This window comes from Centruroides sculpturatus, unplaced genomic scaffold, assembly GCF_000671375.1.
Source record: "Centruroides sculpturatus isolate CEXI.00-Female unplaced genomic scaffold, Cexi_2.0 scaffold1696, whole genome shotgun sequence".
NCBI lineage: Eukaryota > Metazoa > Arthropoda > Arachnida > Scorpiones > Buthidae > Centruroides > Centruroides sculpturatus.
In genome coordinates, this window is record NW_019385819.1 from 135,205 (window position 1) to 148,412 (window position 13,208).

At 34.9% G+C, this 13,208-nt stretch overlaps 3 protein-coding genes across 3 annotated transcripts; all 3 read right to left on the minus strand.

Annotated features, from left to right (window-relative positions):
* Positions 1-674: 674 nt before the first annotated feature.
* On the minus strand, positions 675-2,206 carry LOC111642324 (G-protein coupled receptor moody-like). The gene has a single exon (XM_023388657.1). The coding sequence runs from the start codon at positions 1,857-1,859 to the stop codon at positions 741-743; it is 1,119 nt and encodes a 372-aa protein (XP_023244425.1). The 5' UTR covers positions 1,860-2,206; the 3' UTR covers positions 675-740.
* Positions 2,207-6,921: 4,715 nt separating this feature from the next.
* LOC111642323 (G-protein coupled receptor moody-like) lies at positions 6,922-8,884 on the minus strand. Its single transcript, XM_023388656.1, has one exon. It carries the CDS (start codon positions 8,697-8,699, stop codon positions 7,542-7,544), a length of 1,158 nt encoding a protein of 385 aa, XP_023244424.1. The 5' UTR covers positions 8,700-8,884; the 3' UTR covers positions 6,922-7,541.
* Positions 8,885-11,993: 3,109 nt separating this feature from the next.
* On the minus strand, positions 11,994-13,202 carry LOC111642325 (G-protein coupled receptor moody-like; the record flags this gene model as incomplete). Its single annotated transcript, XM_023388658.1, has 1 exon — positions 11,994-13,202. A coding segment is annotated over one exon (1,044 nt), but the record flags the coding sequence as incomplete, so codon positions are not given.
* Between the last annotated feature and the right edge of the window lie 6 nt (positions 13,203-13,208).

Genomic DNA, 13,208 nt, shown 5'->3' on the forward strand with positions numbered 1-13,208 from the left:
ACTCTACATTTGTTATCATTGAGCATTTATGGGACCAAATAAAACGTCAAATTCGACTAATAGTGGAGTTGCAGTAGCAACTTCTGTGGGAAATCTGTAGCAGGATGATATCTATATGCCTCCACATTCTACTATGACACCGCCTGTATTCAGGAAAGAGAATGTCCTAAATGGTACGAAAGGTTTTTTTTTAAATTGTACCGTCACTCTGTACAAAATTGTTGCTTTGCTGTGATACTGTAATCACTTAAGACCGACTGACACTCTTTTCTTTGTGCGAAATTTTTTCTCAATGAGTATATTTTATAATAATTACTAATACTTAACGTTAAGTCAAATGAGACCACCATTAATCACCATTGAATGATTCAACAGACGGAAACAGTAATTTAACACTGTCTTTTATCGATAATCAGATTATGTAAATATTTTAATGATTATTAAACAAGTTTATTTACAAATTACTTGAAAAGATTAATAATTACTTTTTACATACAGTATATACATTATAACAATACAACATTAAATATTTATTACAGGCTACTTATATACCGTAAATAATTATTATACATTATTTATTCAATTAATAACTGAATATTTTTAAACTAAAATGTATGAAAAAATATTTTAAAACGTTATACATACATAAAAATAAAATAAGTATTAATGTCATTTTTCAAATTAAATAAAATAATTTTTTCATTAAAAATATTAAAGAACATTTAAAAATGTAGGCTGATTTATAAACTTGTATTGCGTGTCTCTGTAACGCTGTGAACTGTTTTATTACAGACGAATAATTCTTTATAAGCTCTTCTGTATTCTCTGCTCGTAATGACGTAAATAATAGGATTGATGCAAGCGGTGCTATAACCTCCAAGATAGCCTAAGATGTTCAATGCGGGGAGGCTCTTCTCCTTTTTAAAGATTTTCACAAAAATAATGGGAGTATAACAGAACACGAATGCTAAAAATATCACCAGAATCACTTTTAACACTTTTAAATCTTTAGATTGCTTTTGCTTTTTTTCTCTTTCCGATTTTTCCGCTTTCTTTCCACAACATTTTAATTTAAGGTTCACACTCTTCTCTTCTTTCTTTAATTCATGCCCGATTTTTAATTTTCTTTTCGATTTTCTGACGATCCAGAATATCCTGGAGTAACAAAACACAAAAATGAAACATGGAATAACAAATGCCAAGATGTGAATAAAAGTTTTCGACGATTTTCCGTTAACTTTCACCACCGTACACGTCCCCACTTCGGGATTAAAAGCGTATTTTCCCCAAATTCCAAGAGCAGTGGGTGTCATCAATGCAAAGGATACCAACCATATAAACGCGATGATAACAGAAATGTTCATCTTAGTATAGATCTTCGTGTAGCTTTTGGGATGGACGATGATGACGTATCTGTTGATTGTAATGGCAATAATGGTGAAGAGAGAAACAGCAGCATTTGAGGAACGAAATAGAGGGAAAATCATACAAAGAAAGTCGCTGTAGATCCACGTCTTGTGTATGAACATGGACGCTGCGAGAGGAAGACTAAAAATACAAAATAGTCCATCTGCCACGCACAAATTGATGATAAATGCCGAGGTGACATTTCTCAATCGAGGACTTTTAAGTAAGGCTACGATGGTCACGAAGTTTCCTGGCACTCCAATAAAGACGAACACAATACAAGCAGCTGCTGCGAAGTACAGTAACTCCTTTGGATACGTTTCGAAAAGCGGAACAGTTGTTACGTTAATGACAGAACTGTCGTTTTTTATAACCGAGTCATTTATAAATAGATTAACATTAATAAAATCTGTGCCTTGATTCCAGTTTAATACCTCTATCGAGTCGTTCATCTTGAAAAGTGAACCAGGAAAGCATTAAAGGAAGTACATCAAACGGAAGTTTAATACCTTTACTTAATCACAACGTTAACATATTACCAAGAATCACAATATTGAGATTGAGAGACAAGTACTTCTCTCAGGTACGATAATATGATCGAATTCGGTGGCCTCCTGAGCGTCGTAATCCGGAGGTGGACGTATTTGTTAACTAGTTTACTACTATAAGATGATTTGGATAATTTCTACAACAATGTCGGATCCTATCCCTCACCACCCGGCTGCCCGTTGTGGGTCTGGCCGAGTGTCAAGAGTCCAAAAAAATTGAATTTTTATCATAAATTTTTAATACTTTTTCATTAACAATGAGCACTTATCGTAAAATAAAAAAATAGTTAATATTAAATAATATAATAATAATGAAAATTTATAGTATTATTTATATTAACAAAAAAATGGAGCCACATTAGACTTCAATAAGCCCTAGGCCCCGAAAAATCTAGATCCGTCCCTGCATGAACGCAATACCTATTAGCGAATATTTTCTTCTTTTACCTAATAGTTCATAGTTCTAGCAATAGAGGTCAGTGTGTGTCGAAGCCTTCGACGTAATTCCACACATTCCCCCCGTAGAGAACGAATATACTAATTTTTTTTAAAATATAGATTATTCGATTTGATTAAGGCAACTCAATATGGCGCGATCTGCCTCCCGGGAAAATTTTCAATGGATAAAGAGCATTTTTGATATTTGTTCCTCTTACTGAGACGCTGATGCTAAATCTAACTAAAGTACTTCTTAAGAGCTTAGAAAAGATGTCATTATCCGATAGGAAACTTAATTGGACAAGGATATGATAATGAACAACTTGAAGGGTACAAGTAGTGGTGCAGAGCAAACATTTTTGGATATTAATCCACAGCTGAAAAAGTCACTCTTTAAATCTTGTAGTAAATAATGCTGCTAAGTGTTGTTTGGCTTCCACATCTTTTGTTTTAAATCTGTATTTCACTGCTTCAATTTTATGTTAAATAGTTTTGCTGCGCCACGTGTTTTGCCTTCTCTAACACTAAGCGAAATAAGATGGAAAGTCGATCATTTCGGTACCAGCCTTCGGTGCTGTACAGTAAATTTACGGACATTTACGAAGACACTACTCTCAAACGATCATTTGGCAATCGATCATAACTTGATAGGAATATCTGGGGCCTTCAGGGCCTTTCCGTGGAAAATTGACCCCTGTTTACGTGTTAAATACGTGAAAAAAAAATCAGGAAAACTTCTCGTGAGAACAGCTACCAGTGTTTGGAGGTTTAAATTTGGGGTGACCATACATCCCGGGACAGTAACGCATTTCTCACGTTTTTAACCCTCAAATATAGAATAAAACTTTAAATAGAAGCGTTTTATAGGTCTTCTAATGTAATAAAACCGATTTATAAGTTAATAAATAAATAAATTTTTAAAAATAATCTAAATTTTCTCACTTTTAGACTCATCTTTCCGNATTTGAAGCTTCTTGTGGCATAAATTTGAAATCCCACCGAGAGCCTACCAATGGCAAATTAGATAAAACCACTGAATACTGATCATGGGTCTGCTCCTCACTAATGGACTAACCATGCAAAGTTTTCCAGGATTTCTTGGCATATTTAGCACCTAAACAGGGGCCAGTTTTCTGAAGAGAGTCTTTTCGGAAGGCCCTCCCAGTAACGACTTTCTTCGGCACAATCTTTCTACACAGTGGCCCCGTCTGAGTGCACCACTATGTAGAAGGATGAATGAATGTAGTAAAATCGAGAAGGAACTGTGTTTAACGGATGTAACAATTTTCGCATCGCGATTCATTAATGTTAATTTATTTGAATTTTCGAGAATTGGTGCCTACTAGTGGCAGAGCGGATAAACCACTAAACACTGGTAGCTAGTCGCCGGTTTGCGCCACTTCAACGAGCTGGCCATGTGGAGTTTTTCGAGTTCTCTTCACGTTAATAACGCCTAAACAGGAGCAGTTCCTCATAAAAAAATTTCCGGGAGATATCCCACTTGGAAGATCGTTCATGTGTCGCGTTACTGTATATGAATAAACCAAACCGAAGATTGAAATTAGAAAATATACATAATAAATTAATTCTAATAGCGGTAGGAGAGCTCCAGGAAGTCTTATAGATGTGATCTTCCCGGATAATTCGGCCACCATCCCTCTCCACCAACCCGTCCCATTGTGGGCCTGGCAGAAACCATAACGAACAGGAAAAAAGCTATATTAATGCTCACAGAACGGAGGAAAAAAATTGCAAATTTAACTTGCTCATTTAAATTGCACAATAATTTAAATATGTAAATTGTTTACGTAATCCATCATTACAAAACGAATCTATTTTTTATAACAAATTTGCAATTTTTTCAACTCTGCTTTTAGTCATTTGCATAATTGAATGGGTTACATAAGCCGTATATTATGCTAAAAATGCCTACAAATGCAATATATATATTGTATATAATATATTATGTATTACATACTAGCAATGTGTGCCCGACGTTCGGGTTTTTGAGGGGGTGCGGAATTGAGAGAGTGTGATAAAACAATGGCCCTAGTAACTAAAACGTCATTTATTGACCTGAGTATTTATAATAATGAAACTGTAAAAAAGAAAAAATTGCTCTGTCTTTCAAAGATAGCAGGACAAAGATAAAAGATCATTCTCGTTCCGTTGCATAACTTTAGTAATTCAAATTTCGCAAGACCATTAGTGTGCTCCAACCTACAGCTCTAGGTTATGAGGTGGTTATGCAGCTAGATCCAAGGAATTTAAAAACTCTACTAGGTACAGTACATTCGGCAACGCATTTGTTTTTAGATGCGAATGTTGCTCTCTGGCATATCCATTTGTGGTTTATGTAGTGTTATCAAATTAGTATCTGGATCTTCAGTGAATTTGCCATTACCGAGACGCAAAAGTTTTTTAGCACACAGCAAACTTCTCTGCAGATTTGTCGCCTAATAGATGAACCCTCATCTAAAGAGAACTTTTTAACGTGATTTCACAGTAATGATAGAAGAGAAGGTGGTATTATGGAACACTGCGGGTATTATGGAACCACGCCATTTCGAACTGATAATAAAGGCGAACTGTAGCGGAATGTGGCTGAACTGAACTAGGCAGACATCCATAGCAAGGGGAAAACCCGTTTTACTTCAGTTAAACGGTTGTCCGCATTTAAAATATAAATCGTGTAGTTGTAAGTTCACTGGTGCATGTATTCCGTTCCAGAGACTTAGGGGTACATATTAATCTGTTTGATTTTCACGTTTTTAAAGTTTGGTGCCGATAGGAATTAAGTTAACCCAAGATGGAGATGCGTGAAATATGGACCCCATTGGTGCTTTTAATATGAAACCCAACTCCCCTGGTGTTCAGTATTACCAACAAATTCAAACCATAAAATAATGTTTTTACGTTTTATTTTATTTATGAAAACATTTTTTTAATTTAAATACTATCTTAACAAGAAATAAAATGTAAGATAANTAAAGACGAACACAATACAAGCAGCTGCTGCGAAGTACAGTAACTCCTTTGGATACGTTTCGAAAAGCGGAACAAAAAGCGGAACAGTTGTTACGTTAATGACAGAACTGTCGTTTTTTATAACCGAGTCATTTATAAATAGATTAACATTAATAAAATCTGTGCCTTGATTCCAGTTTAATACCTCTATCGAGTCGTTCATCTTGAAAAGTGAACCAGGAAAGCATTAAAGGAAGTACATCAAACGGAAGTTTAATACCTTTACTTAATCACAACGTTAACATATTACCAAGAATCACAATATTGAGATTGAGAGACAAGTACTTCTCTCAGGTACGATAATATGATCGAATTCGGTGGCCTCCTGAGCGTCGTAATCCGGAGGTGGACGTATTTGTTAACTAGTTTACTACTATAAGATGATTTGGATAATTTCTACAACAATGTCGGATCCTATCCCTCACCACCCGGCTGCCCGTTGTGGGTCTGGCCGAGTGTCAAGAGTCCAAAAAAATTTAATTTTTATCATAAATTTTTAATACTTTTTCATTAACAATGAGCACTTATCGTAAAATAAAAAAAATAGTTAATATTAAATAATATAATAATAATGAAAATTTATAGTATTATTTATATTAACAAAAAAATGGAGCCACATTAGACTTCAATAAGCCCTAGGCCCCGAAAAATCTAGATCCGCCCCTGCATGCAAGCAATACCTATTAGCGAATATTTTCTTCTTTTACCTAATGATAGTTCATAGTTCTAGCAATAGAGGTCAGTGTGTGTCGAAGCCTTCGACGTAATTCCACACATTCCCCCGTAGAGAACGAATATACTAATTTTTTTTTTAATATAGATTATTCGATTTGATTAAGGCAACTCAATATGGCGCGATCTGCCTCCCGGGAAAATTTTCAATGGATAAAGAGCATTTTTGATATTTGTTCCTCTTACTGAGACACTGATGCTAAACCTAACTAAAATACTTCTTAAGAGCTTAGAAAAGATGTCATTTTCCGATAGGAAACTTAATTGGACAAGGATATGATAATGAACAACTTGAAGGGTACAAGTAGTGGTGCAGAGCAAACATTTTTGGATATTAATCCACAGCTGAAAAAGTCACTCTTTAAATCTTGTAGTAAATAATGCTGCTAAGTGTTGTTTGGCTTCCACATCTTTTGTTTTAAATCTGTATTTCACTGCTTCAATTTTATGTTAAATAGTTTTGCTGCGCCACGTGTTTTGCCTTCTCTAACACTAAGCGAAATAAGATGGAAAGTCGATCATTTCGGTACCAGCCTTCGGTGCTGTACAGTAAATTTACGGACATTTACGAAGACACTACTCTCAAACGATCATTTGGCAATCGATCATAACTTGATAGGAATATCTGGGGCCTTCAGGGCCTTTCCGTGGAAAATTGACCTCTGTTTACGTGTTAAACACGTGAAAAAAAATCTGGAAAACTTTTCGTGAGACCAGCTACCAGTGTTTGGAGGTTTAAATTTGGGGTGACCATACATCCCGGGACAGTAACGCATTTCTCACGTTTTTAACCCTCAAATATAAAATAAAACTTTAAATAGAAGCGTTTTATAGGTCTTCTAATGTAATAAAACCGATTTATAAGTTAATAAATAAATAAATTTTTAAAAATAATCTAAATTTTCTCACTTTTAGACTCATCTTTCCGGTTTGCTCAATAAACAATATGGTCACTCTAATCCACTCCGCTACTGGTGGACACTGAAAGACCATGTCATTGCAACGGTCTTATTCAGATTAATTTAATGTTTTATAATTATATTTAATATATTTAAACTTTGTATAATTTTATAATTATGATTAATACTTAACGTTGAGTTAATTGCAATGACCCTTACTCACTATACAATGATAAACGGACAGGAAACAGTAACATATGATAGCCTTTTATCAGTAAATTAGATTAATTTTCATGTAAAATGTTTTTTAGTGATTATTAAATAAATTTATTTACAAATTAATTGATTTATTACAAAGTTATTAATTATTTTTTCTATATTTACATTATTAATTATTCTATACATTTGTCCAGGGTTTGCTGTACAAACTCCTATTTTTACATAAAAAAAACAGTAAATGAAATCTATGTAAAGCATTAAAAAATGTAATTTATAAACTTGTAGTGTGTGTCTCTGCAACACTGTGAACCGTCTTCTTACACTTGAATAACTCTGAGTAAGCTCGTCTGTATTCTCTGCTCATGATGACGTAAATAATAGGATTGATACAACCGGTACAATAACCTCCAAGATAGCCTATAATGTTCAATGCGGGAAGGCTCTTCTCCTTTTTAAAGATTTTCACAAATATAATGGGAGTATAACAGAACACGAAAGCTAAAAATATCACCAGAATCACTTTTAACAGTTTTAAATCTTTAGATTGCTTCTGCTTTCCTTCGTTTTCCGATTTTGCCTCTTTCTTTCCACAACATTTTAATTTAAACTTTCCATCATTCCCTTCTTTCTTTAATCCATGCCCGAGTTTTAATTTTCTTTCCGATTTTCTAACGATCCAGAATATCCTGGAGTAACAAAACACCAAAGTGAAGCACGGTATAACAAATGCCAGGATGTGAATAAAAGTTTTCGACGATTTTCCATTGACTTTCACGACGGTGCACGTCCCCACTTCGGGATCGAAAGCGAATTTTCCCCAAATTCCAAGAGCAGTGGGTATCAACAATGCAAAGGATACCAACCAGATAAAAGCGATAATAACAGAAATGCTCACCTTAGTGTAGATCTTAGTGTAGTTTTTGGGGTGGACGATGATGACGTATCTGTTGATTGTAATGGCAATAATGGTGAAGAGAGAAACGGCAACATTTACGGAACGAAATAGAGGGAAAATCTTGCAAAGAAAGTCACTGTAGATCCACGTCTTGTGTATGAATAGGGATGCTGCTAGCGGAATGCTAAACATGCAAAACAGTTCATCTGCCACGCACAAATTGATGATAAATGCCGAGGTGACATTTCTTAATCGAGGACTTTTAAGTAAGGCTACGATGGTCACGAAGTTTCCTGGCACTCCAATAAAGACGAACACAATACAAGCAGCTGCTGCGAAGTACAGTAACTCCTTTGGATACGTTTCGAAAAGCGGAACAGTTGTTACGTTACTGACAGAACTGTCGTTCGTTAAAACAGAATCATTTATAAACAGAGTAACATTAGTAAAATCTGTACTTTGATTCCAATTTGACATCTCTAGCGAGCCGTTCATGCTGGAAAGTGAATCAGAAAAACGTTGAAGGAAATACATCAAACTTCCGTTTGATATTTGCACTTTATCTATAAGTTTAAGACATTACTGGAAACAGGAGACATTTAGAGAGAGAGAGGAACGAGCATGACTTTCAGACCGTGAAATAACAAAGGACACTTTGGATTGTAACATTTAGTAAATTATTAAAAATTTGACGTAAATTTAAATATTATACTATTATTAACAACGAAAATGTTAAAAACAGCTGCTAATGTGCGTTAGTTTTGTCAACGTATTCTTTTTAAGAATGTGCTGAGTATGTGTGCATCAGCACATTTTTAAATCGATTAAATATGCTGTAAAATGAATATACAGCGTTTTATCACAATTACGTATATACATTGTCATGCCAGAAAAATAGAAACACCGCTACTTAGATGAGTCAGCTAACATTACTGCAAAATTTTGAGCTATTTATTAATGTTAATTTAATAACATGTAAATCGTTTTTAAGTTACAGATCAAGATAAGTAGGCTAAGAACAAAATGTGACTTTGATCGCAGACTTAAGTGCAAAACAGATTGGCTACTCTATGTCAGAGGTGACTGCTATATTTGGGTTTTTCTGTGCAACTACATCAAGAGCATACAATGATTATTTGATATCTGGTGAAAAGTCTCGGATACAATACTTTGATGTTCGAGGCTTTCGTCGGTTGTCACAGATTCTAAAAACTATCAGATCATCATAGCCATTTTTAATTCTGTGCACAGAGGAGGCAAACGAAGCACTTGTCCTCCCACGAGATCGAGTAAAAAATTCCATAAAAAGTCGTATCGTAAAAGTGATTGAGATTTGTAACCTTGAATCCTCGACCATGAGATGTTTTTTCTGTCTTAAAATAAAACAAAACATTAAATAAAAATTTATTGCTGTAATTATTTCTCATCAAGCTTTTCCCCCTGGAAAATTTTCTGCGGATGCTCATGTCTATAACGATGCTAGAATTTGGAAGTTATCTTATTCTGTACCCCTACTAACAGCTCGTCACCGTACCTTGTAGCACGGTGAAGAGCTGTTAGCAACCTAATGAAACATTTCCTGGGCTATCCTGGTAGTTATCCTAGAATACACATCCGAACAAAACCTCGTAAAGCCATGGACCTGTCATCCCACAAGGAAACTGTGCAAACTGCTGAGAATGGTGTTTCGATATGGAATGGCTTTAGTTTAACGGATACTGGTTCTGAAGCTTCTTAGCACCACAATTACTGGAAACAATTACCTGGACATTCTTGTAAATCATATGCATATGACCCTACACGTGAATGGCAATTGTTTCTTTCAACAGGACAAATAACCTCCACACAACACACGGTGGGTTCAAATATGGCTGGAGAAACATTCAAGAAACTTTAGTGTCATTGAACTGAAGTTGCTAGAATGCACCCTAATCCTCCCAAGCACCTTAACTTCGATCCCATTGAACATCTCTAGGATGTTGTTAAAAGTGGCATTCGAAAGTTCTTGCATGTAGCTTCTAGCCACGCTAGACACTACATTCAATGTTCTGTTTTTGTACATAGTATATCTGTTTAATAAATAGGCGCATTTGTATTTTTCTGTTGTGTTTTATTGCTCATCTATAACAATATAACTGTGAAAACCATAGCTTATGCTGCTCTGATGCATTTAAACAGTCATAGAAATTTAACCCAGATAAAAACAAACTTATTAGTTATAATATTAAAGTATACAATTTTACTTGATTCGGTACAATGAAAACAGTATTAGTTGAAAAAAATTGCCAGGACGAATTTATATTTACAAAAATATATTTCTTGGTAGACTATACATACCGAATGAAATAGACTCATCCAGTTCTATCAGTATTAGTTGAATTGAGAGTATTTGGGATAATCTTTGACGTGAGAAATTACATTTGTTATGACATTCACATTGAGTCTACATATTTTAGTAGTTTAAAGAGATTCTGCACCATTACAAGTAGAATATGAATGCAGATTTATTGATAGCCTACTAACACATTTCCTTGTTTATATATATACTGCATATGACTAAAATACCAAGTAATGTGTCTTTAAAGTACGAGAGAGTAAAAAAAAGAGTACAAGCTATAAAAAAGGACATCGTACATTATGTAAGAAGCTTCAAACTATGACTCAACGTCGGATCAGCTGATGGCACTGATTGCACTCGGGGTTAATTTGGCCTTATAAACAAGGATTGTGGTTTTGTTCAACATACGAAGTTCCGTGAGACAATTGACAAATACTGCTTATTAGTTTCTTTTATATTTGCAGAATAGTCTACGTATAAGTCATAAATTTTCTGTTGTCTCTTGATAATGAAATTTGGGGCCTCTTGGTGATTAGGAAAAGGACAATCCAGAGAAAAAAGGGCGGCACGTGCCCTAATGTTTGGGCTCCCTGCTACGAATCCTCGTTATTACTGCCAATATCTAATAATATTAAATACTGTTTGAGTTCTTTCCCTCCTACATTTATTCTATTTGTCAACATCTAACTCATTATCTGCCTATAAATATGACCCTAAATAGTTAAAATTTCCCGTATTCTAATATAGAGTTGGGAAATATTTGGAAAACTTTTTAAATTTATTTCGTCAATCTCGGGAGTTCGTGAACTATCGTAAACAACAGAGAGGGAGTATAAAATGTCTCAAAACTACACGTAATTAATGGACGATTCCTGTAAAGCAAGGTTACTTGATAATATGGCTGGAAAGATGCTGTTGTAATCACCTCTCGTTTTCGTCGTAGATCTCACAACTGGTCCCAAAAGGCGACGAGCGTTGCCTCCGAACGATTCAAGGGGCCCTTGTAGCTGTGAGACTTTCCCTCTTAATATCCATTTAAAAAAAGGAACCCACGCAGAAACGAGAATGAAAAATTCCGAAATATTGGAAGTTCGAATTACCAAAGGATACGGCCATAATAGAACCTCTTTCGACAGAAGCAATTCAGACAAAAATCAAGATCATTAACAGAAAGAGGTCCAAATGTGAAAATGGAGAAGGAAATTACAAATAATCCTTTCCAGCCATATAATTTTCGTAATGTTTATGTATGCTGTATGTTTATGTTTTGAAAAGTGAACACGAAGAGTTGAGTGTATGCGTGTCTATTTTAACTGGTCTCTTTTCCTTATGAGAATTTGACATCCTTCATCTTTACCCTACTCTGAAATATTAAGAGGTAGAGGCAAATACACACTCACGCATATTCCGGAAATTTCCCCCTTTTATCGATTAAATTAGATTAATTTTATATAAAATATTTTATTAAATAAATTTATTTACAAATCTGTTAATTTATTAAAAGGCGTGTAATTATCCTTTTCACATATTTGCATTATAACAATATAATACTACTTATTATAGGATGCATATATGCATACATATAATGTATTTAATTGTATAGTTTAATGCAAAATGTAAATACTGCATATGAACAAACGCTTAAAAAATGTAGTTTATAAGCTTGTAGTGCGTGTCTCTGCAACACTATTAACTTTATTATTACAGATGAATATTTCTTTATAAGCTCTTCTGTATTCTCTGCTCATAATGACATAAATGATAGGATTGATACAAGCGGTGCAATAACCACCAAGGTAGCCTATGATATTCAAAATAGGCATGCTCTTCTCTTTTTTAAAGATTTTAACAAATGTAACAGGAGAATAACAGAGGATGAAAGCTAAAAATATCACTAGAATCACCTTTAGCAGTTTTAAATCTTTAGATTGTTTCTGCTTTCTTTCGCTTTCCGATTTTTCCGCTTTCTTCCCGAAACATTTTATTCTAAAGTTCACGCTCTTCTCTTCCTTCTTTAATCCATGCCCGATTTTTAATTTTCTTTCCGATTTTCTGACGATCCAGAATATCCTGGAGTAACAAAAGATGAAAGTGAAACTTGGTATAACAAATGCCAAGGTGTGAATAAAAGTTTTTGACGACTTTCCGTTAACTTTCACCACTGTACACGTCCCCACTTCGGGACTAAATGCGTATTTTCCCCAAATTCCGAAGGCAGTGGGTGTCAGCAATGCAAAAGATACCAACCAGATAAACGCGATGATAACTGAAATGCTCACCTTAGTATAGATCTTCGTGTAGCTTTTGGGGTGGACGATGATGACGTATCTGTTGACCGTAATGGCAATAATGGTGAAGAGAGAAACGGCAGCGTTTGAGTAACGAAGCAGAGGGAAAATCATACAAAGGAAGTCACTGTAGATCCACATCTTGTGTATGAACATGGACGCTGCGAGCGGAAGACTAAAAATACAAAATAGGCCATCGGCCACGCACAAATTGATGATAAATACCGAGGTGACATTTCTCAATCGAGGACTTTTGAGTAAGGCTACGATGGTCACGAAGTTTCCAGGTACTCCAATGAAGACGAATACAATACAGGAAATCGCTGCGAAGTACAGTAACTCCTTTGGATACGTTTCGAAAAGCGGAACAGTTGTTACGTTACTGACAGAACTGTCGTTTGTTATAACCGAGTCATT

Bases quoted from the DNA above. Each gene is read 5' to 3' on its own strand.
- LOC111642324 (XM_023388657.1), bottom strand. From the start codon at position 1,859: ATGAACGACTCGATAGAGGTATTAAACTGGAATCAAGGCACAGATTTT.
- LOC111642323 (XM_023388656.1), bottom strand. From the start codon at position 8,699: ATGTATTTCCTTCAACGTTTTTCTGATTCACTTTCCAGCATGAACGGC.